A 24,802-nucleotide genomic window follows, 5' to 3' on the forward strand; every position below is an offset into this window, starting at 1 on the left:
TCTCCAGGGCCACCTCACACCAAGAGGAGCTCATTCAGTCTTGTTTCACATGTCTGTCTTCACCCTCAGTCTAGTTCATCCTTTCCCTCTCTGTCCACTGGGTCTTAGGACCTTCTCTCCTCCAAGCCACCACTGCAGCCCAACTCCTAGCAGAAGACAGTGAAGAGGAGCTGCTTCCCAAGGCTTCTGATGGGTGGCAAGAGGTGTTTCTAAGTGCACTCTCCCTTGACATCCCCTGGGAGACACTTAGACTCCCCTCAGGGTCACCCTTTTTTACTCTCCAGTTTGAGAGCCACTGGCCTCACACTTCAAAACCACATCACTGGCAGACGTTTCAATTAGTCACACAGCACAGGAGACAAGACTGCCTAGTGATGGTGGCTTTGACCAGAGTTTTCACATGCTGTCCACGTAATGGGAGAGTGGCAAGGTTTTACTTGGGGGTTCTTACAGTAGTGGTACAACACTGTTCATCCCTTTCAGCACTGCCCCTAGCTCACACCGCCGCAGTCATACATCTGTTGAGAAGTCCCATCTTTGCAGACCCCAGCCTGTTTTTGCTGGAGGACCTGTTCCTGCCTGTTAGACCATGCCTTGCAGCAAGTTTCATGCCTGCAGCCTGACAGTAATATTTCCTATATGACCCCTTTCCTCAAATGACCTGACAGAAGAGCAAAAAACCTAACCATGCAGCGGATGATAAACAGCACACTGAGGAGCACCTGCCTGACTCCCAGAAGCTATTTATCAGGCTCTCTTAATGAAAGCTAACAGGGCTAGCACATGCAATTGGCATAAGAGCTTCTGAGCCTGACACTAAAAGGGGAGACATCACATGGTATAGCAGGGGAGCCAGGACTCCATTGTTAGCTCATCTTATGGATTACCCCTTTAAAGAGAGAGAGCAAGGCTGGTGGAGAAAGGAGAGGCTTTCTCATGTTAACAAATAGCTTTTCAGCCACTGCAAATTATTTCTGTAAATCTATTGGGTCACTCTTTTTTTTCCCCCCAGAGATGAGACAAAAGAATAAAAAAAGGAAAAAAAAAAAGCCCTGAAATTGATTTACCATCTATAAATAAAAAAAGAATCAATAGTAAAATTTCTAGCTAATTTCCCTCTCCCTCCTTGGACTATTTGTTATCTCAGAAATACTTGTCTGGGGGGGAAAAAAAAAAAAGGGAGAAACATCATCAGTTCCAGACTTAAACGTGCTCCTCCACCTTGCCCCGCAGACCAGCCCTCCTCTCATCGCGTGGAGAGGGACTGGTCCTTCAGACGTGCCAGGCTCCTCTTCTCTGGCTTGCTGCTGGCATGGCTGTTCCCTTCGCCCCGCTGGGTTGTGCATTTAAAAAGCGGCAGTTTTTCTTTCCTGCCAAAGGAAGAGAGAGAGAGGACAGGTATTGTGAAATGCTGCGGTGTTTCAGCGGCAGGTAAGCTGTGTGTGGGATGTGCTCCAAGGAGAAGCCATGTGTAAAGTCTCACAGCAAAGGGCATCTGCAAGGAAGGCTTTGGCAGCTCGAGACAAATTAGAGGTGGTTAAAGACCAGCTGGTCCCATCCTCCTCTGGCCAGAGCAGAGATAGTCCTTCCAGGAGACTTCAAGGGCTCTGTACTAGCTCTGAGCTCTCCAAGAGATGGTCCCCACTGCTTCCCTTTAGGCTAATGCACTTACCGCTGTTCTCTCCTCGCTGCGGTCCCCACACGCCTGAAACATTTCCCTTCATTTCTGCTCATTAGCAGCCCCCGTATCACTGTATTTCCTTCTGGGGCATATGCCCTTCACAGGACAGCTGGGTTCACAGGTCTGCTCACCGCTGGATTGCCCCCACTGCCAGGGCTGCTCACAGCGGGGGCCAAACTCTTCAGTGACAGACCCCCGCTGCGCGGTGAGGGTGCGCCCGTCACGTGCTGCCGGTGCTTCCGGCATCCGGACCAGTGCCTTCAGCCAGCCCGACGCGATACTGCTATTTCACCGTGCCCGTTAACTCCAATTATCTGAAGGACATGCAAAACTTTAGTTGTCACTATAGTCTGGAGCGTGGCATTTCCAGTGCCCCTTTCGGGCTACAGTCCTCATAGAGCAGTGGGAATTTAACTACTGACCTCCAAAGGAGAAGAGTTGTACACTAAATACAAAGCACTTTTGCAGGGATGTCCCAGGAGTTCCTGGGCTAAGAACTAAGCTCATCACAACTCAGCACTGCAGAAGCAGCTCCTCAGCTTCCCGCAGCTTGTCCGGGGCAACAGACCTGCTGTGTCAGGCGTTGCTTCCTGATCAGTCTCACTACTCGTTTCCCAGACAAGATGCTGCTGGGTGTGTTTACTGTGTGCACGATGGATGTTTGCCACTTTAAAGAATAGTGAGTCTTTATCCTTTATTATCAGCTAATTCTGTAGCATTTCTGTTCTACTTACTTACATAGCCTCTTTGCTTAAAGGCCTTAATTAAAGTCTCCCATCTCACAGCCCAGCGCTTTCGCCACTTCTCCTCCCTCCGGGTCCTGACACGCTTGTGTCTCACAGCAAGATGGGCGCAAGTGACCAGACAGCCTCCACCCTGGTCTGTCTAGCTGCTGGGCAGAGCCAGGCCTGTGCGAAAGTGGCACAACCCACGTTGTCGTACCCAGAGACCTTGCTTTGATGGGAGGCTGAATGGCATGGGGTGGGGATCTTGCAGCACCATCCTGTGCTGCTCAAGGAGATTTGGCCAGTGCTGGTCCTGCCCGGAGTGGGGAGGTTCACCTCGCTGTACCCTACCAGCACTGGCGGGTTGCAGCGGAGCTGCAAAGGTGCCTCTGAGCCAAACACTGGGTGCAGGAGCCAGAGGAACGAGCTTTTGGCTGTCTGCTGGCAGCCCTACAGCCGGGCCTGCAGGCTGCCAGCGGAGAGTGGGGTCCCTCCTCGCTCATCCCAGGCAGCACCAGCCCTGAGCAGCCATCATCATCCCCTGCATATATCAAGCTCCAACCCCATGGTGCTGCATCTCTCACTTATTTTGGCAGACCAAGAATTACCTCCCCTTGCCAAGCTGGCTGTGCTGCAGCTGTAAAAGCAGACGTAACTTTTCATGGCTTCTCCTTTGTAAAAATGACAAAACCTGACTATCTGTTCCCATCTGGAGGAAGGGGATCAAACTGTGCTGTCAGCCTTGCTCACACCAGCCGAGGGGCTGCAATGAACCTTCAGGGTGCCTGCTCAGACAGCTCCTGCCCCCCCACCCAGTACCTGCCATGCCCTGATGATTTTGTTCATTCACCACCCCGCCAGCTATGGCGGGACACAAATGGAGAGGGTCCTTGACTTGTGCCTGATCTACTCTTTAAGCACTCACTCTGCTCCCCTAATACCAGTTACCTGTATTCGCTACGGCAGCTGGAGACCCAAGCCAGGCTGCTGTTGGTGCTGTACTAGTTCATACTGAGACACAAGCACTAGGAAGGGGAGGACCTACCTGTTCACGTAGCCATGTCGCCAAAAGTGAAGTGACTTACCGAAGGCTATGCTGCAGACTTGGGGAGAACTGAAAGGAAAAGATCTGACATGGAACCCAGGTTTCTCGATCCCTCCACCTTGACTCACCCCTGAGGAACTGGCCCCTCTAAACCTGCCTGCCACAGTGGTGCAGAGAAACCTGCCCTCCCCACCCTGCAGGTGTGCGTCGGTGCTTTGGTTTTTATTTGCAGAAGGAGGTTTCAAAATACGTTTTAAAAGAGCTGAAATAACGTAGGGGCCAATGTGGCACAGGGCTTTACCTCCACCAGCCCTCCCCACTGCCCTCACAGCTGCCACCAGTTCAGCATCAACTGCATCTCCACAGTTCAGTCACCAACCTAAGGCACAGTGGTATTTTGAAGAGATAAACACTGAGCCAAAAATAAATAAATTAAGACCCTGGGAGGGAGACCTGAAAGGCACACTGAAGTGAGAGCAAGCGGTTTCTCTGGTTCTGTGTATAATTACATTGACATATTCCTAGACAACGCTGGAGACCCAAACACAGCAGCAGCTGTGCACCGAATGGAGAATCACGCAAAACAGAGGAGAGCCATCCCCTGCCCCGGGGCTGCATCTGCACCGCCCGTGTCACTGCTGTCAGCCTGCCCGCCCGCCCGCCCCAGGGGCAGAGCCAGCGCTGGGCGGGCAGAGCCAGCGCTGGGCGGGCGGGCAGGGCTCGGCTCCTGCCCGCGCTGCGGCTGGCTCTTCGCTGCCGGCACCGGTTCCCCTGCGCCCGCTCCTCCGGTCCGCTAGAGCAGCGCTGCTGAACCTCATTCCCCTTCTCCTCTCTGCAAGTGAGGGAAACGATGTAATATGCAACGAGGATAAAAGTGGGTCTTAAACCTTCTTCTTTTTTTCATGATTTGGGTAACACGGAAAAAGGAAATCCTGTCTAACCAACAGCACTTACAGGTGGGATTATTAGACACTGGCCTTTTTTAGCAGCCATCCAGGCATCCACCGAACTGAAGCATCGTGGGTATCAACCCCTCCCTTCACATCAGGTACTTTGTGACAAAGTGATTTTTTTGGACATACAGCCAACTGACAGACAGTCATGACCAAATCGCAACTCTGCTATGTGCTCATCGCACATACAACAGTTAATCTTGCAGCCATGCAAACTGTTTTGCAAATTGAAATCTCGGAGGCATAGCAATTACAATACCAAATTTATACCACATCTCTCAGTCAACTAATTGTACATCCAAAAAAAATCACCACTTGAATAATCTGAATACATTCACCTTTACAGCTAAAAAAAACCCACTACATGCTTGATCTCAACACAATTTTGAGTTACAGAACCCCATGGGGAAAAAACTGCCAACCTCTGATTTCAACAGCAAAATTGCTTCTATCTAAATACAGCAGATGCACAATTCACATTGAGGTCTAACATCTTGGTATTTCCAGTGATGATTTTTTACATTCTGCAAAATGAGGATATTCCTATTGCTTCCTATAACGCTCTCAGCCTGTCTGCAGAAAGACAAGTCCTATATACATCTACTCCAAATGTAGTGTACATGTTCACACCTGAAACAACTGTATGTGGATTTCTAATTGTTAGGAAACCTTAAACCTTAAGGGTCTTAAGATAAATCAGCAGACTTGTGAACTGGGCTAATGTTCTAGATGAGCTGAGCTTTACAAAGCCACCACCATAGGCACACTTGTGCCACTGTGACATTTCGAGCTCTTTCACACACACATTTCTTGACTTTTGTTTCCACCTGGTGAAGCAAGTTGAGCTGACTTTGCAGCTGCTGTAGTGAAGAGAGCCAAAATAGAAGAGAATTTGTGTTTAAATTGCAGAAAGGAGAAAACGAAGTTATCCAAGCCACATGCGTGGGATCAAAAATGAATCATCAGGGCTGGAAAACGGCTAACCTCTGATCCTTGAAACCAAGAAATCTGGCTTCTGTCATGTAGCTGCTGATCTAATTTTTACACTTCCCCCCCGATACAGCAGAGACGCGTTTCCATCGCATCCATCGTGGCTAAACAATCAATGCCTGATTACTTCAAATGCTTCACTCTCAGGGATGCACAATTAGCCAGGCCCCTATTTGACACTGCAAAGGGAGCACAGTATTTTCTGGGAATGTCTGACAGGTTTCAAATGTAAAAAAGCACAAATCAAATAATGCAGCAGATAATGACAACCAGTGCCCTGGCAGTTAGATAATGTGCGTGCTCCAAAGCAAGGCCAATTAGAAGCAATAAAAACAAATTTGAAATGTTAGAGCAAAGGTCAGAAATCCTCAGCCATTACCACAGACTTGATTTTTTGTTTTTCCAAGCGGTCACCAGTGCCTGTTTCCAGAAAGTGAGCACAAATTCACACTTGCCAGATGACCATCTACCTATTACAGCATCTCTGGGCCATACAAACCCCACAAATGTGTATGGAGAATCCCACCACTACCTGGAAATCTCATCGGGTCCATACCCTGTGGCTCTGCCTTTCTGAATTCAGGGGCTGGTCCACACTGCTTATAGGGAAGGCTTCATATTAGAGCCTGCTCCCCAGGAGAGTTTGCAGATGTCTCTCCCTCTGCCACAGAAGGGATCCTGCTACTTGCCATCCATCCCTCTGTTCCTGCTCTCCTTCCCCAGCTCACTGCAGCAAGGCACGCCTGCTTCACTGAGGAGACAGTGCACAGAAGCAGGAATAATTAGCTTGTAACTGGAACCACATTATCACACAAGAGAAGGAGAAGTAGCCAGCAATGCATGTGGCTCAGACCCAGCCATCATTGTATATTTTTACTGACCCTGGAGCAGAAAGGATGGGAATAGGTTTTGTCTTGCCTCCTGTCCTCCTATTTCCTAAGGAGCAGCAGAAGAATAATGGGTTGCACTTACCTGATGAGATGTCGCAGAAAATGACAGTCTCTTGAGCTTGTTCAAGTTAGCAAGAGGATACTGGGATTAACGTGCTATGTACATCAGACCTTACCCATGTCAACCCACCCTAAATGTGGCAGCTGTCTCTGCTTTCAGAGGAGAGTGCACTGTCCTGCTCTTTAGAAACACAGGGAAAGTCCAGACAGGGGTGAGGCATGAAATAACACAGATGTTGTAAATCTGCTTACTAAGCCCTGGCTTCCTCAAAGCAGCAAGCTTGAGGAAGGAAAGGGAAAACAGGTGGGTATCTCCAGGCATATCTATATGAGGATGCCCATGAGAGCTAATCCAAACACATTTAAGGTGTAAATGCAAAACTGATTAGTGAAACCACAGCTAGCTCCTATGTGGATGTGCTCCTTCAGAGTTAAAGCAGCCATAATTCAATTTATTCATTTAGCTCATTTCCAAAAGTAAATTAAAGTAGAGTAAATTAAACTAAATCAGCTGACAGCACCTTTGTTTTGAAAGGATTGTTAACATGGACCCAATCTACTTAATATAGTAATGCAGATTATTTTCTCCTGCAGGGCTGCCTGTCAGGCATGCTGGCTTTTTACACACCCTCTGTTGAAAGGAAGACCAAGCTGGAGGTGTATTTGGCTTGTTTGCAGGTGCTTCAGTCTGTGTGTGCTTAAATCCAGAGTAAAATCCTTCCAGCCAGCACTCTGGTTCCCAAGTGCTTGACAAAGTAATTGTTTTAATGTGGTATTTTTGGTGAGCCCTCTGCTGGGAGCTGGCCAAGCACTGCAAATCTCCCCAAACTCTGCAAATTGATCCTTTTCATTGAACCCACACAAATGTGTCACCGTTTAAAACCTGAAAGGTTTTCTTTAACGACAGCTACAAGTATCAAGAGTTGCATGAAATGTGCAGACATGTGTGGGAGTGAGCTGACAGATTATAATTACCAATAGAGAAGGAGGAAAAAACAAAAATTAATTTTTGAGGTGAAACATATAATTTGCCTTTAAACCGTAGTAGAGCTCCCATTACCAATACAATTTACAGCCCTGGAAATCAGATTGAAGTTGTTTGACTCCTCAACAGTTTGTTTGGGGTTTTTATTTTCCTTTTAAAGGAGCACTGGCCAACGTGGGAGGATAAAGCAAGGGGTTTTTTAGATGCTCGTATGAGCTTTGCGCTGTTTGAACACGCAGGGAATCGGGTAAGACAGTCTGCAGGCTCTGGCTGCGAGGTGGCATTTCTGTGCTAGCATAGTTTCATGCAGCCCTGGCCAGCCCTGCCAGTAACATAAGGAAGATTTTTAAATATAGTCAAGTCCCACGTGTCCCTACAAAAGTGACAAAGCTATAGGGCACTCATGGACCAGGTGCTGGTGAAATCCCTGGAATAGGTTGCAGTCTTCCCTCCAAGGAGGCAGGATGGTGATGGACAGTGTTGCACCTGACTTTTTTTTTTCCTGCCCTCTTCTCATTTCCTCCTTTCTCTACAGTTTGTAAGTGGTTTTGCTGACCTTTCTCTGGAGCAGCACTGGAGGAAGGGGAACAAACCATTTACTTTGCTGTGTCTGCACAATTCAAGAAGTACTGGCTGTAGTTTTTATGATACTGGCACCATTTTGGTGCCTTGGGACTTTCTGGGAGTCCCTTCACTCCCTCTGGGATGTAGTAGGGTGAGCTGCTGATATTACAAGTAGCCTGGGGAGGTGAAGAGCCTATGCGTATCTTCTCTGGGCAAGGGGAATAGTCAGACCCACAGCTGTGTTCAGGATTGCTCTGGGGAACTTCTCCTTGAACACCCAAAACAGTTTTATTTTGCAATAACAAAAAAAAAAAAACAACAAAACAAACAAAAAACCAAAACAAACAAAAAAATGGAGGCACTGAATTTGCTCTTAGTAGCAGTGGTAGCCTCTCAGTGTGGCTGAAATGTGCATCTGAAATCTGAGCTGCCTTCTTGCCCACATGTTGGAGAATGCGTTGTTTGTTTGGCCCACATAGATATTTCATTCAAATCAGTTTGCTAACTGGGCTATGTTTTCCTATACTAACACATGCCTGTGCCCTGTCACCAGAGCCCAAGGAATGAATGACCCAAAGATGGCCAGCAATATCTCCTTCCATGTGAGAGAGATCATGAGAAAAAAAGAAAAGGTGCCCAGTTTTCCTTTCTCTCACTTTCACAGCATTGCAATGCTACTGTGCCTTGGAAGCTGTAGAGTATTTCAAATCTCTGTTGCACTGAGATCAAATCTGGTCTAGAACATTATTTCTATTTATTAGACTCTGCTGTCCTCTTAGCCATTGAAAATGGTGGGGGAACAAATGACAAGATAGTGATTTAAGTTTGGGAGAAGTGAGCTGGGGATGGCAGCAAACGGAGCCCCTTGAGAACGACAAGAAGCAGCCGTCTCTACAAACCAGGCAGGTGGCTTCACTCCCAGCTCGCTTCACTCCCTGCTCTCATGTCAGTCATGGCCAGGTCAAAGAAAGCACTGCCAGATGTAGGTGAAACCTCAAAAATACTGAAAACAGAGCTTAGAAGTGTAGAGAGGAGTTTTTCTGACAAACAGGAAGAAGTGGACTGGGAAGCGCATCCCAGACCCAGTGGAGCAGAAGGACCCACACACAGCATGCAGCAAATCCCTGGGATTGTATCAGTCAGAGCCCCTAAGACCATACAACATCTGGATACAGCTCTTTAGTGTCAAGATGGGGCTCATAACTTGAAAGGCTGACTTGTCCTGGCAGAAGTGCCTCTGATCAGACTTGTGCCCATACATAGGAAGACATTCCCCAGCTCCACTCGTCGTGATGCGGAGGACGGTGCTCATCGCCTTGGAGGGTGACGGGACAGTCCCGTGGGCCTATCCAGCCTGTAGGATACACAGCTGTGAACTCATACATCATCATTAAGGCTGCAACGTCAAGCAGCAAAAGGAGGAATTGCCAGAATAAAGGCTGTCAGAGCAATTTTAATTCAACCTCCTGGCAGATATGCCTTCTGATGTGGTCTTTAATTACTTCATCACAGCCTACTTTTTCTTCAACAAGACTGCTGCTTCATTCAGGGCACGATGGACAGACAGCAATTAATGAAGGGTCAGTCAATATTTTGTTCTGTCCTTTTTTTGTTCAGTGTCTGGCCCCAGGCATTATTTGCTGCGTGCCATCAAATCCCCGCTCTTAGACAGAATTACTCATCTTCTGGATTCTTCTCTCATGTGTATCAGTGCAGCAACTATGAGCTTCCCACATGGGGAGGAATTTCTCTTCCAGCACTCCTGTGAGCAGAGAGCCTGGGTTTTACCTACAGGTAAACGTGAGTTGCAGAATGCTCTACTAGCGAGGGCTAGGACGGGTTTTTCAGGGTACCCACACTGTGTCTGTTCAAAGCCCAGCTCCCCTAACCTCAGCCAGAGCTGTAAGCACGCAGCATTCCTACAACTTGAACTCCAATGTGTCCAGAAAATTAGAAACGTGGAACCGGTGGCTCTCAGAGAAAAAAACTCAGTGGTTTAAAGAAGCAACAGCTCCTCTGCTGACGCTGCCCTAGAGCAGGGCTCTGCTGCACCGTCAATGAGCCAGGAGTGTCGTGGTTTAGCCCCAGCCGGCAACTAAGCCCCACGCAGCCGCTCACTCACTCCCCCTCCCACAGTGGGGCGGGGGAGAGAATTAGGAAAAAAACCTCGTGGGTTGAGATAAACACAGTTTAATAGGACAGAAAGAAAGAAGGAAACAACAATGATAATACCAACAAAGGGATGTACAAGAACAAGTGATGCCCAATACAGCGACTGGTCACCACCCGGCGATCGACAGCCCGTCCCCGAGCAGCGATTCCCTCCCCCCTGGCCAACTCCAGTTTATGTACTGGGCTTGATGTCGTACGGTAGGGAATATCTCTTTGGCCAGTCTGGGTCACTGTCCTGACTGTGTCCCCTCCCAGCTCCCCGTGCACCCCCAGCCTTCTTGCTGGCAGGCCAGCACGAGAAGCTGGACTGTCCTTGACTGCTCAGCAACAACCCAAAACATCAGCACATTATCAACAGTTTCTCATCCCAAATCCAAAACACAGCCTCACACTAGCTTCTGTGAAGAAAACCAGCTCTATCCTGGCTGAAACCAGGACAAGGAGTGAAAGAGCAGAGCAACACCGATATAGGCAAAGCAGTGGACTTAAGGTAGTGCAAGGTGACTGGTATTTGCAAATTTTTCAGCAAAAGTTCTGTTTTCCTACCTTAACCATTCTCCATAACAGCTGTACTCTGCTTTCTCTTAATCTCTTACAAATTTTTTGCATTTTACCAAGGACATTTCTCACTTTCAACCCAAGCAATCTTAACCTTTACTCTGGCACAAGTAGAAAGAGGGGAGTGCAGGACAAAGACTCGGTAAGAGGGAGAGCTCCCTGTGCCACTGGCCACATCAAAGGGAGCCCCACTCAAATGCTTTCCAGTGAGTGCAGCGGGAGCAGAATTTGCTGGTCACTGAGAAGCTTAAAAAAGGACAGTAACAAGAGGAGAGGAAGGGCATGAACCTTCATTTCCACCCGACAGCCCCTTTCTGCACTGCACTCTCCTGCTCTGTGGCCACTTAACCCAACCTTAGAGAGATGTCTTTGTGTCCAGGACGGAATTTCCTGAGCCTCTCTGAAGCATGCCTAAGTGGCAGCACTCCCTTCTCCAGCAGCTTCTGTAGGCAGCACAGAGATCTCTCTTAACTCTGTTAGAAAATCATAGGCCTACTGGTTTGTCGTTCCAGAAAATGTCCATCATTTTCACTAAGGCTTTTAATTCATTAGCTCACATGGAAAAATACGCTAACCTTCCTGCCCTCCCCAGCTGAGTCATTGACGCTTTCCTATCTTGCCGCAGACACCTCACCTTCAGGAAAACAACTGCTTAACATGCTGATAGCAACAGACACTATCTTTCTGAACTGGGCGTTTGTTTGGGATCACGGGGTCTTCCCACGATGAGGACTGCAGGACACGTTGGGGTTACTGTTTGAAACAAGTCCTGACCTTCCCTTGCAGGCTGTGGGAAACCCTGCATGGCTACAGGGCTGGGGGAGCTGGGGGAGTGTTGGAGGAAGCTCAGCAAGAGGGAAGGAGCTGAAGGGTCCTGGGAGGGACTGGATGAGCTGTGGTGGGAAGGAGGGTGCACAGGAGAATAACCATGCTGGACAGAGAGGGGATAAAGACTGTCTAAGAAGTAAAGACAGTGCTAAAAAAATAAACTTTAAACATTTAATTTTCGTGTCTGGCCTCTCTACAGAGTCAGTGCACAGTCCAGAGCTCTTTTCAGGGATCTGAGCTACTTGGGGACTTGAGGTTTGCCCAGAGGCTCCTTCGTTTATGGAGGGAGCAGAAGCTTCTACATTTGATGTCTATGGCCTGCAACTGTGAACACCTCCTCTTGCTGGTGAGGATGTGCTGGGAGGGAACAGGATTGCCCAGTGCAGAGCTGGGTGCATCCAAGCTCACTCCAACCCTTCAGAGACCACCATCAGAACTATGTGTTCAAGATTCATTTCTAGCAAGCAACCACTCAGGGGCAAAACACAGCCCCCTGACTGCCACCCTCCCCACGCCCCCGGCAGGCTCAGCAAACACTTGAGGGCTCCAGCTCTAACCAGCCTTTCATGGCGGCCTCTTGGGAATGTCGGTGGAGCCGGACTCCTGGGAGGAGGGTGGTGGGCACAGTTCCACGGCAAGGAACTGAAGGCCCCATCTACAGGTGACACTTGTTTCAGAGGCTTCTGTAGACAAGGACAGGTGGAATTTAACCACAAGTCCAACTGACCAGCTGGATTAATTTGCAGGGACATAAGCACCTTATACAGATACAGCTATTTCTCTTTCCCTCTTGAAATAAGCTGCACAAGCATACAGGACAGCAGAGGGTACCCTAGCCCCAGCCTCAGCCTCAGTTCTCGTATTGGGTTTGCATGGCAAGGTTTTGGTAGCAGGGGAGGCGACAGGGGTGGCTGTGTGAAGAGTCCCCCCCTGAGGAGGAAGGAGCAGCAGAAACTATGTCGTGTGATGAACTGACTGCAATCCCCATTCCCCATCCCCCTGTGCCCCTGTTGGGGAGAGAAATCAGGAGTAAAGTTAAGCCCGGGAAAAAGGGAGAGGTGGGGGAAGGTGTTTTAAGATTTGATTTTGTTTTTCATTATCCTACTCTGATTTGATTGGTAATAAATTAAACTAATTTCCCCAAGTCAAGCCTGTTTTGCCTGTGATGTTAATTGGAGAGTGGTCTCCCTTGTCCTTATCTCGACCCACGAGCTTTTAGTTATGTTTTCTCTCCCCTGTCCAGCTGAGGAGGGAGTGATGGAGCGGCTTTGGTGTCCGGCCAGGGTCGACCCACCACAGTTCTGTAACCAGAGCTGTTGCATCAGTTCTTGCCTCTTGCTCCAGACGATCCAAATTCAGTTCCCACTGAACTGCCTGCATGGCCTGTGCTCTAGGATGGCTGTTGTCAGACAGCCTGACTGCGTGGTCTAAACTCTGAAAAGGTGCCTGAATTTGGTTACCAGCCATAAGCCATATCTCTGACTCTCAGGACCGTCTCTCCCTTTCTCTGCCTCAATTTCCTCCTCTGCAACATGGTGGTACCAACGTAAACGGTTCTTTCTTTAAGACCCTTCAGTCAGATGTGCTCTGGAAGTGCTGCAGGCTGCTGCTATTTCCAGGGCTATCGTTGCGACACATTTTGGCTGCACTAATTCCCTCAAACAGAAATCGTTCTGCCTGTAGTAGGCTGGGACAAAGCAGCCAATTAGCTGTCCTTTACACGTTTATTAACTCTGCAGCTTTCTTTCAATGAGTATGTGGAATCTGGTAATGTTTTAATATATTTTCATAAACTGTGGGCACAACATGTCCTGTTTCAAGCTAATAACCGTGCCATATAATTAGTCCTGATTACACAGATATTTAGTATCATTTTACATATTCCAGTCCTTTCCTAGTAGCACTGCCTAGCCAAGGCACATTTAAAGCTACATCCATCTCCCTTCTGTTTCCCAGCAGTTTTCATGATTTTCTTCTGGACAGGTTTGCAGTTAACACAGCAGCTTCAAAGAACAATTTCATTTCATTGATGTACATTTTATATATACATACAGGCTCTGATCAAATGTCAGGTGGCAAAGCCCAGGATACAAAGAGAAGGCATTTGTCTGCTTACAGGGAAAAGCCGGTATTTGAAAGCTATCAAGAAATTTACAACATAGATCTTTAAAAATCTATTCCTCAAACGTTTATCTGTTGGCTTTGGGCTGAACATTTACTGTATTTAGAATTTTACTGTGAGGTAGCAGTCCCCAAACAAAAGATCCCTCACCCCATTCGACTCTGGTGGGGGAACAAGAGAAATTTGTTCTGTGCAACCTGATTATAGATGTGTATCTTTCCCTGCTGGCGTGGCTGTCTCTATAGAGATGGACACGGATATTTGATGAGATTAAAATGCTTCAGTTACCGCTGTCAGTGGTTCTTCAATTTAAAATGAAGAAAGCAAACAAACATTCTTTTTGATGAGGTAACTGAATGACGCTACGGAAAAGCACTTTGCTGTCAGGTGGTAATTAGGTTCAGTAATAGTTGTGGGTTTTTAGCCTTGGAGGCTGTGGCCCCTGGGAGTCTGAAAGAAATGATACATTCAATTTCCGGAGGAGAGGAAGATGCTGGATGCTTTTCTCTGCTAACCCCGCAGGTCTCTGCAGATAAGAGCATTCAGAACTGCAGTGCTGACAATCCTCCTTGAGCCAGACTAAACTGTTGTGTCAAGATCACGAACAGAGGAAGGGAGATGGACTCAAAGCAGGGCATTTAGACACCTAATGCAGTCAGGCTGGCTCTGCCCACATATATAAGGAACTGCCAGAATGGTTGTGCTGAGAGGATTTGTAAAGGCTGCAGAACGAACTCCAGCAATTGCTCTATGGTCTGGGCTGATATTTGTAACATCCATCTTACGCATCACAAGAAAATCTTCAGTAGTACAACACTTAAAGTGTTGCTTTACAAACAAGCAACTGTTCGCACAGGTACTTTTTTTAAGGGGGAAAAAGTGGGGAGATGAAGGGAGTGAATTTCAAGGCTCAGCTGCCTCCCTCACCAATTTGGACTTGGCTTTTCCACTGCAAAATATAATTTATATTTGGTTGTGCTATTAAGAGTTGAAACCCAAATGAAACAATCCAATTGGCCCAAATGCATTTAACTGGAAATTTTGAGTTTGGAGGCATTATTGCTGTTTTCTCAGAACAGAGGCAATTGAATATGGTGTTTCCCATGAAACAGGAGCTCTGGTTCCTGCTCTGCTCCCCTCCTTATGTTATTATGCATCTTTGCCTGTTTCAGAGAATGCCAGTTCTCAACAAACAGTTCAGTGGTATCTCGCCTGCTCCTGCTCCTCACACGAGCTAACAGCCACTGAAAGGACACCAGTTGGCCAAAACTAGACAGAGGGCCAGCAGCACTGCAGGGCGCAGAGCTCAGGCATTGCAAACCCTCTGTTCACGCTGTCGTGCATTGCTCATTGGTGCCGTACTTCACGTCCCGAAAGACTTCCTTTTAGATGAACATCCACTAAAGTGGTTGTAAAGCTGGAGTAGGGACTTATGGTGAGAGGGGATCCCCAAGTAAAGGGTCCCAGCTGGACTGGCAGAAGAAACTTGCCATCTGGCTGCCAGCACTGCGGCGGGTCCCAGGCGAGATGGAGAACCCTGCCTTTAGCACAGGCTTGCCAGTAATTTCCTGAAGCACTGAAAAAGCTTTCACCTCCAGAATTAAAACTTTTCAAAATAAAGTGGGTCTGACTCTCCTCTCACTCTCAGGAGATAAATGAAGGGTAAGTCCATTAAACATACTGGTGTGAGATTGGTGTACAGCAGACAGAATTCAGGAGAGATATCAATATCTCCAAAATCCCCTGAATATTTTTTCAGACGTAAACCAGGTATCTTTCCTGATTATAAATGCTTTATTTCTGAATGGAATTTCAATAAAATAAGCACAGTTAGACTAGCGTGCTTATTATAAAGCCATAATGCAGTAGCACTGAAATTTAGCCATGAAAGGTATTAAAAATGCAGCCCTGCTAAAGCAAGAGAAATTGCTTTCTGACCTACCGAGTTTTAGGAGTAGGTGCTAGTGGTCTCTCCACCAAGGAGTTCAGTCTGTAGTAATCCAAGAATGTCCTGGCCACATTTCTTCCAAGCTTCATATCTGCAAGTTTTTAATTAAGGAGCTTTTTTTTTAAAAAAAAAAAAAAAAAGCAGTGTCTAAAGGTAAATTACTGCTATTTGATGCATGAGCAAGTTTTACATTAACCATCCCACAGTGCTCAGGCTTCAGGCAAAATGACTTATGCAAGCGGATAAAGTGGGGGTCATTTTGTTTGCTTCTTGTTTTCACAGGCAAATGCTGCATAAAACCACAGACAGGAGGAAACAATCTCCCTTTTCCCCCCACGCCTAGCTGCAGAACCCTGTGGTGGTCATGAAGTAATACACTAGACAAAAGAGGCCTTCCAATTGCTACGTTCAGGGAAAATAATTACCTAAAAATGCTGGGATACAGGCAGTATTTCTGCGCTTGTATCCAGGAAACAAGGTCAACAATGTCATGGTGTGAACCAGCCATGGACCAGTGTACAAACTCAAGGTTGGGATTAAAGCTGTAGCCCTCCAAACCTTTAGCACTGACCCCCACACTGTCCTGTGATTGTGTGGTACTCAGGACCTGAAATAGTGATTTTAGCACTGAACTGGAAGGACAGTAGATTACCTTAAGGAGGTCAGGAGTAACTCTGGGGGCTCTTCTGTCCTCGCTAGCCACGATGCCTCCTTCAGCTAACCCTGAGCCCAGCACTAGGCAGGTGCTGCACATCAAAGCCTCTCCAAAGACCTCACAGGCACAGGAACCAGACCTTCCTGAAGACTCGGTTGCCGAAAAAGAAGCTGGATAACCTGCGAATGCATTGAAAAATAATATCCTAGACAATATGTCCATGGGGTGAATCTCCTGCTTATGTGAAATGTCAGCACTAGGTCTGCCTGTTACAGAGCAGTGCTGGCATATCATCTACAGAGTGATGCCCAGCTGGGAGAAATGGAGTCGATGCCATTATCTGCAGCTGTATTATGGGGGCTGAGGACTCTTTTATTTGCCTGTTTTGAACTGGTGCCTACTCATGCTACAATAACCACATACTTCTCCAGGGCACTGCCCCAAATAGTCATCGTAATGGCCATTTCAGGAGTGCTGACCCAGTAGCTGAGGTGGGTACATAACCTGAGGAATCTAAATGCACCTCTGCATCTAACACCCAGCAGTCCAGGAAACTAAACTGTTGCTGGGTAGTTTTGTGTGCATGCGTGCATGTTCTGCTTTATCAATAGTAATCTGCTGATGTTTCCATTAGAGGAAAATTCCAGAAGTGCAGCGTCCCAGGGGCTTCCAGCAGCGCCTGTGAAGACACTAGCTTCTAAATGAAGCTTTTATTACCCGCCCACTTACATTAGACACATCAAAACAAGTGAGCATGAGACATCAGGTTCAGGCATCACTGTAAGATCTCTGCTTATCATTTATTTATTTATTTAAAGGGCAGGTCGAACTGACGTGACTCAGTCTCTAGCTCTAGTTCTGCAAAAGGCAGCCACCGGCTCCGCTAGCGCTGCAGTCAATCCCTGATCTAGTGGCTGAGGATGGCTCCTGACACATTCCTCTCCAGTGATTTGGTCTCACTTTTCTAGTTCCCGCTGCCGTGTCTAGGGGTGGTTACATGGACCTATCCCTTCTGTTTCAAGGTCTATCCTGACACGCTCATTGCCATCCTAATACCATATGTGCTGCGGGTGTCTATATTCTTCCGCCCAGCAGTACAGCACCGCCTGAACAGCTGGTGTTCATGGCTGTTGTCTGCGTGGACAGGGATAGTTGCTTGTGTGAAACAGCACCGGCTGTTTCACGGCTGCTGCAGTAGCCCGTAAGCTCCCCCGCAGCCTGCCAGCACTGACGGGCGAGACTAACCGTACGTGCATGAAAGTTCAGAAACTTGGAGACAGCTTAAAGTTTATCAATTTGAGGGAGGGCAGCATTGCTTTGAAAGCGTTTAGTGATTGTTACTGGAATTTGGGGATGGCTGGGGGTAGTTTGGTTTCTGCAGATGTGAACTCAAAGAAGAAGCAAAGGTTAAGAGTTCAAAGTAGTCTGAGTAGCAAGAAAGAAGGGGAGAGGGCTGTCAAGCATTTAAGGGATTGAGAAGACTAACATGGCTTGTTCTTGTAGTTTCTTTCATTTACTCGGCTCTTTAAAGACATAAAGTGGTAATTGGACTCAGTAAAGTCTCTAGGACATTTTGTCAGTGCCAATCTCAGAAGGATTCTCTGCCAGAAATGGCCCTGCTGCCCTTTTCTTTGTCTCTCTACATTGTTTGTGTTTGCGTGGTGGGAAACACCTGACCTGCTGTCCTGGGGGAGGCAGCCCTTAGATGAGAGTGGGTGCAGCTGAGGAAGTGCCTACCCGAGCTCCTACGTGGTGCCTTACAACTCTGCCTTAACCCTGACCTGGAGGAATCCAGCTCTGCTGCTGAACTGAGGTCTTAGGAACAGCTTTCTAAAGGTAAGGACAGTTAACCACTGGAATAACCTGCCTTAGCACGTCTGGAAATCTCCAGACCGGAGGTCTTCAACAACAGGTTAAACCCACAGCAGACACAGGTGGTTTAGATCTAACTGGTCCTGCATGAAGTTCAGAAAAGGAAGTATAGAAGGGCCTCTAAGGCCACTTCACCCCATTTTTCTACAGTTCTTAACATGTTTTGCAGCCCACACAGACCTCCTGTTTGCTAAGATTACCAGGAAAGCTAAAATTTTGCAAAGCATGGACACACAGGTAGACGGACACTGTGAAGAAAGAGAAAATGCAAACCTGTGCCACGTGCAGCCACTGAAAAGTCACAAATGGGAACAACTTGCAGTCAGCATTGATGAAACGAGACTCGAACCAGCGTGGGACAAAAAATGTGCATGTTCTAATACTAGTCTCTCAAGCATCCTACCCCCTCTGCTCTGCCGGCCACCTCCGCAAGGGATGGGCTGTTTCTGTCGTGGAAATCAGGCACCTGATCATAAAGCCAGAAAGAGCAGTAACAGTCTCTCCGTGTGACTGCCTAGCTTGGGTGAGAAGTGGCCTGACTCACTCAGCAAGCGCGGGCAGCATGCGTGTGCAGAACCGATGGAGAAAAAGAAATCAAAGCAACAACATTTGCGTTTATTTCAGTTGCACAGAAGACCCAGACTCCACCTTGGCCTACAGTATATCACGAGCACACAAATAACTGCAGCTACAACCAGAACCCACTTTTGCTGGTTAATGGTTTGTTTGGGTTTTTTTTTTTAAGAAGCTTCCTTTCTGCAATCACACATGCTGTGCTTTTGCCCACCCGAACTCCCCACCGAGCTTGAACTGCGCTTGGTAGAAGGCCATTTCCCAGCTATTCCCATCACGGGAGCTCAGCTAGTATGAGAGAGTAGAATCCATTTGGGAGAGTCACGGTGGAAACATCTAGGTGAATCTTCACCTTAACTAGCATCTGCAATTCCCTTTGCTCTCCCTTCCTTCTCTATAGACTTGTTCCTCCATGCTCCATATTTCTACCTGCAAGTGGAAACCAGTGTGCCCAAGGCCCCTCCTGCAAACACCGCTCTCACAGCATTCACTCTTTGAATGGCATCAGTGGTTTGGGGAAGATTTCACGACAGTCTGTTTATGCACAACTCCTCTGCCAAATTTCACAGATGTTAGGAAGCTCTAGAATCGTGCCGGGCTCTCTGCAAAATCCCCCATATTTATAATCCCTGCCATGCCTCACACCCCAAAGCTTCCAGCCCTGGTAAGAAAAGAGGGCAGAGGAGTGGGGAATCTCATAAGCCATTACTGGTTTTCAACTGAGAAGGTCCATAGATCCTATTGTGAACAGTCTGCTTAAGCTGGAGCCACTAGAAGCACAGACACAGCCTTGTTCTGTCTGTGCATGGAGGCAATAAAAATCTCAATTTGGAAACCAGTTAGCAGTACAAGTCATTAGGGGAGGTACTAAATGTTGCTGCTTTAATAGCTCACTGATCATTTAATAATGTCACTGCTGCAGAGCATGGTGGCACCATTCGCTCGCTTTTGTTTTGCTTTTTGAAATTCAGGGTCATTCCACTTCCAAGTGAGTGGCTTATCTCTCTTTCCTCCTTTTGCCAGACACTGCAAAATGCTTTAAATAATTAGAAAAACGATGGCTTCTTCAAGTTCACCATCTCATTTTCATAAGGTCCAGTGTCATTGCTTTGGAACGGGAGGAGAAGCCATGGTGGGGGTAAGGATGTGACAAGGGCAAACCAGTTAGCAGCCCCCACTCATGTTTGATAAGTCCTGTGGGGTCTCTGCCAAGCAGATTGGATCTCTGTTTTTATGTCTCATCTAGAGGACGGCACCTCCATCAATCTGAAACACTGCGCTGGGTTATTAGCTTATGGAATTTGTCCAAGTTCAGTCCTAAACAGGATTTGAAATCGTGACCATTCAATCCAGAGGCACCACTGCTCAGACCCACACAAGTCTTTTGTTTCAGACACACAGCTTTAAGTTATCCTAAAAACAGACAGAGGGGAAGAAAAATTAGCAAAGAGAGAAAGAGGGGAAGGAAAATGAGACACAAAGAAAAAGATGAATCTTTTTAATAGCTCAAATTAAAAACCAGAAGCAGTCTCTTTGTTTGACAAAACTGAATTCTACAGCAAATCTCAGTCCACCACAACAATCCTGTTATTTATGTAAAGAGGGTTATTTTGTGTGGGAGAGTCCCAGATGACTGTGGTCAGCTAGCATACTGTCAGCTTTGTACAATCTCAAGAGAAATATGGATGAGGTTTTCTCGTCTGTTTATAACAGCTTCCATCAATGGATCAAACCCCTTCCTGACTCGAACGAGAGCTCTAATGGAAAATGACATTACACAGCTTTAAACCACCGTATTATATCACGCCCAGCCTGATCAGAGCTAGTCCTCTATTTTAGCAGAGCTGTTTTCACGTTTTCACCAGTTACTTACTTGTTTTGTTTCACAGGGCTGACACTATTCTCTAATAAATAAGAGATGCTGTCCGTATCACATCTACTGGGGGGGCCCGCTGCAGGCAAAGTGTAATTGGGGCAATACAGAGACTTGGTGGTTGGGGGGAGTGGGGCTATTCTATGGGTTTTCACCAGCATTTAACACGGTGCAAATCTGGGCGCTGATGATGCATCCTTCCCGGAGACTCTCACTCCAGGGAAACAAGGTTCACAATGTCTAGCGTATCTGGTTCGTATTTCAAAATCATTATCAAAGGAGGAAGCTCCTAAAAGGGAGTGTGGGGAGGAGTTAGGACTTACCCTGTCCTCCCTACTGACTTTTGAGAGAAGAGGACCTGGCCAGTCAAGCACTACAGCTTCAGGCTGTTGGTTTTGCAGGGCTGCGGCGTGCACGTGCGCATGCCTTCTGGGGAGGATCTGCCACTTCCGATGAAAATGGGGCTTTTCTTAGCTCCGATGTAAGAATCGGGCTCGATGTGGGAATTACTGGTGACACCCTCTCATGGTACTCGGCAGATCAGGCTAGAGAAATGCAACCAGACCGTCCAGCCTTAAAATCTATAAATGTCCTGAACACCGCCAGCCTGGAAATAGCAAAGGGACTTTCCCCAAGGAGAGTATTTCCATTCTCAGCAGCCTCAGTTCCTGATCCCAGATGAGACAGATGCTTTTGGAAATGAAATGTAACAGCAATGACGACTCTTCATTTTTATTCTTCTTGTGTGTTATCAGGGAAGGAACCAGGCGGAAAGATCCCTGACTGACTATTTCAGGCTTTCAGGCCCTTTTCCTGAAATGCTTGATTGTGGTGGAAGAAATTACGAAGATGGAAGCTGTGCGCTCTTCTCCCCGAGTAATCAGAGGCCTGTAATTTTCTCTCCTTCTCTGAAAGAGGAGGTTGGAGAACAGGTATCTTGGGGAGCCGTCTCTGCCAGAGGGACTGCGCCACAAGGACCACGCTGCATCTCCCGTGAGCTCATTACGATATCAGCTATCGCGTCTGCCCGTCTCCTGAGCTAAACCGAAACAGGCGGATCCCAGCTAACACGCGGACACGGGGAATGGAGGGATCTCGAGGCAGAGAGAGGAAAAGGCAGGGAGGTGGAGGTGCTGCGTGGGAGCCAGAGCCAGGACAGAGCCAAGCGCTCCCGACCCTGCCGGGGAGCTGCCATGGAAGGGCGGCGGAGGCGCGCGGGGCGCGGGGTGCCCGCGTACCCCGACTCTCCCTCTGCAGCACAGCGGCACCGCTGAAGGAACCACACAGCTGAACACATGTTGCTACTGACGAAAACCTCCATGCAACATCGAGCTGCAGAACCTCTACCACATGTGGCCATGAAAAGCGAGCACTTAATTCAACATGGGATTTGAGACAGACGGGGAAAGGAAGATCAGGCTGTCCAGAGCAAGCACGGAAAGAGAGACGAGCGAGATGTCTCAGACACCACCAAAGTAACACTGGAAACACAAGAGGACCACTGCCCATTTTTACCTCTGAATCCACATGCCTTTTACCAGCACTATGAGCATGATTTTGCAGGGACAGCTCTGACTGCTGCTCCGTTATCCTAATGCCATCTTCACATTGCTCTGTGTAAGTTACATTTTATCCGTCTTACGGCCCCTCTACACCAGTGAGAGATGGAAATGGGCCCTCCTGTAAATGGTAAAAATCTGGCCTAAGATATAAAACGACCAAAGAAAATGGTTTATTTAATATCTTGGCAGCGCTGACTCCTGATGAGGTTATCTAAGGGGCAGAGGTCAGAACCAAGCTCACGGCTGAAAAAGAAAAACCCAGAAAGGGTGAATTTCAGCCCCAGTATATTTTAATTCATGAAAATATTGCATCAGCATTCCTCTATATGTTGGTATACTTTAAAAATGATATACTTAAAACCTGATTATAACCGCTTCTGTCAAATTGTCCCAAAATTTAGTTTGGGCCTGTATTTACTGATTTCACATTAATGTCTGATGGATCTTTATTTAGAATATCAGGAAGACACTAGGATGGATCTCTTGTGATTTTAACATTTCTAATCTTTGCTGGTTTTCAATTCTGGTCACTTGTGAGTTCTGGGAAGGGGGCCCTTGTGGGTTAGCTGACCTCAGCTCTTTACACAGTCAATGAAAATTACTGAGCTGATTCTCTCTGATATACCAAAAAGGGATGAGGAGAAGGGAATAAATTTCCAAGTGAAATTCCAGCATTCACAATCTTCTCCTAACACTGATGAATGTTCTCAAATGCACAAGGGAAAAACAGCATGAAAACTTAAGTCATGTTTTTTCAGGACATGGTTTAGTGGATATGGTGGTGTTGGGTTAACGGTTGGACTTGATGATCTTAAAGGTCTTTTCCAACCTTAATGATTCTGTGAAACACAAGAACAGTAGAACACTTTCCAATCCGAATTAAACCTCCCCAAATACACTGGAAAATCATGGGCTGAACTTTTTGGGAATCCTCTTAGTCCCTCACATCTCAGCCCAGAAGCCTGATGACACCCGTTGCTCCATATCTGACAGTTTCCATCAGACATTCCACTCACAGCTTTGTGCATTCACATTCACCACCACCTAAACAAAATCGGTTTCAAGATAAACATTAGAAAGAGTGTTTCAACACACCAAAGTGTGGATAAACCATTTTTCATCTCTAAATTATTGGAAGCTCATGAGTTGTATAAATCATAACTAGACATCAGTAGTCTGTTGCATGCTGCATTTTCCCTCTTCAGCTGCAGCTTGCATTTTCAGACAGGGCATAACGAATAGCATTGGTAATGAGCAATCCTTGAATGGAGGAAGAATAAAGAGAATTGCAGAATGCTGGTAGTGATTGAAAGACTCACAATGATTTTGGAAGACCTTCCTCCCCTGGCTGGGATACCCCAGGCTCCTCTGTGTTCAAGTGCAACTATTTGCACTTGGGAGCACAGGAACTTGCTCTCCAGTGTCTGAGCAGATGCAAAGGACCTCCTGGAACCTACCTTAGATCACCCATCTGAAAAAGGACTCGGTCCAGTGGCCATTAGATGGTTTCAGTCAAGGTGCCTCTTCTTAAGGACTTGCTGAAAGACCCACTGGATTTCTCCTGCCTTCAGTCAGTCTTTGATAAGTCCCTTCAAGACAAGGCAACATTTGCATTTGTAGTGGTCAAAATGCAGGGAAGAGACAACTTAACCTCAGTAGTTGGCTTAGCTCCTCTCTCAGACTGTCCAGGGAGGAAAAAGGACCACGGCCTCAGAGGCTGTACCTTTAAAAACACTTGCAGTCTCCAAGTAATAGTCATGCTTCAGTGTGTTCAACATTTTGGCTGAGCTCAGTACAAAGTGCAGTGATTTAAAGCTGGAAGATCAGGCGGGATTCAGCAAATTCAGAATTATTTATTTCTTTAGAGGAGAAAGTCTGGCTACAGATTATTTACTGCAAATGGGTCTGTTTGGGGGAGGAAGGGAAGGCGAGAGGGTAGAGAAGGGGCAAATTGATTGATTGAAATTTTTCAATTAAAACAAGCAGTTTTTAAAAAAGATTTAAGGCTTTATTGAAAAGTGGGAAATAATTCAAGACTCTGGAGCCCTGCTAAGTGCAGATCATAGAGATGAGGATGGGGGAGAAGAAAAGAAAATTTTATTCTGTAGGAGAAGGGAGGGAGGAAAAAAAGGGAAGAAAAAAATATCATTATCTTTGTTTCTTCTGCTACGTTAATGTATTTCTCTCCCTGAGTTATCTCCAGTATCTGCAAGTATTGATTCAGAACAAGGCACTCTGGTGTAGGATGCAGGCAACAGAAAGTGGCACATTTCCAGGGCTGTCAGAGCACAAAAAAGATCTGGGCATTGGCAATGGGAACTATGCCTGGCCAAACCACAGACAGGGCACCTGCCCTCTCTGCAAGGACAAGGCTGGGCTGGGGTGGCATAGCAGGTCCATCACAAGGGATAAATCACTGATGAAAGTGTCTTTGGGTGCTTTGCTTGGGATTGAGTGGTACTAAAAAAAGAGAGGACAACCAGCGTTAAATGAAGTAAAATGAGAAAGAAGGGGCATCAGCTCATGAATGCCAAGACCTCATTTCTGCCTACATTGCTGACTCAGAATCAGGGGCCAATGCCACATTTTAAGTTCAAGTTATCTGCTATAGGGAGGGCTCCTCCCCAAAGCGGGGACACGTATGAACTGGGCCAAAGCTCTCTTCACATCAGCTGGGCACACCTCATCTGTAGGTGGTCACTCCAGAGTGGTGTTGGTGAACGGGAAGAAGACAATTAGAGCTGTT

The 24,802-nt window shown here is 47.0% G+C and overlaps 1 protein-coding gene across 1 annotated transcript in view; it reads right to left on the reverse strand.

The window, feature by feature from the left end:
• Positions 1 to 430: 430 nt before the first annotated feature.
• Positions 431 to 24,802, reverse strand: part of LOC309407560 (BEN domain-containing protein 5) — a gene marked incomplete at its 5' end in the record, with an annotated part of 952,618 nt that continues 928,246 nt past the window's right edge. The window contains 2 exons of the mRNA XM_082003109.1: positions 431 to 1,370; positions 15,516 to 15,612. Of these exons, the coding sequence (XP_081859235.1) occupies positions 1,247 to 1,370; positions 15,516 to 15,612 (221 nt within the window). The 3' untranslated portion in view covers positions 431 to 1,246. The remainder of the gene's footprint in view (positions 1,371 to 15,515; positions 15,613 to 24,802) is intronic.

Source organism: Phaethon aethereus, assembly GCF_964289735.1.
Source record: "Phaethon aethereus genome assembly, chromosome: 8".
Classification (NCBI taxonomy): Eukaryota; Metazoa; Chordata; class Aves; order Phaethontiformes; family Phaethontidae; genus Phaethon; species Phaethon aethereus.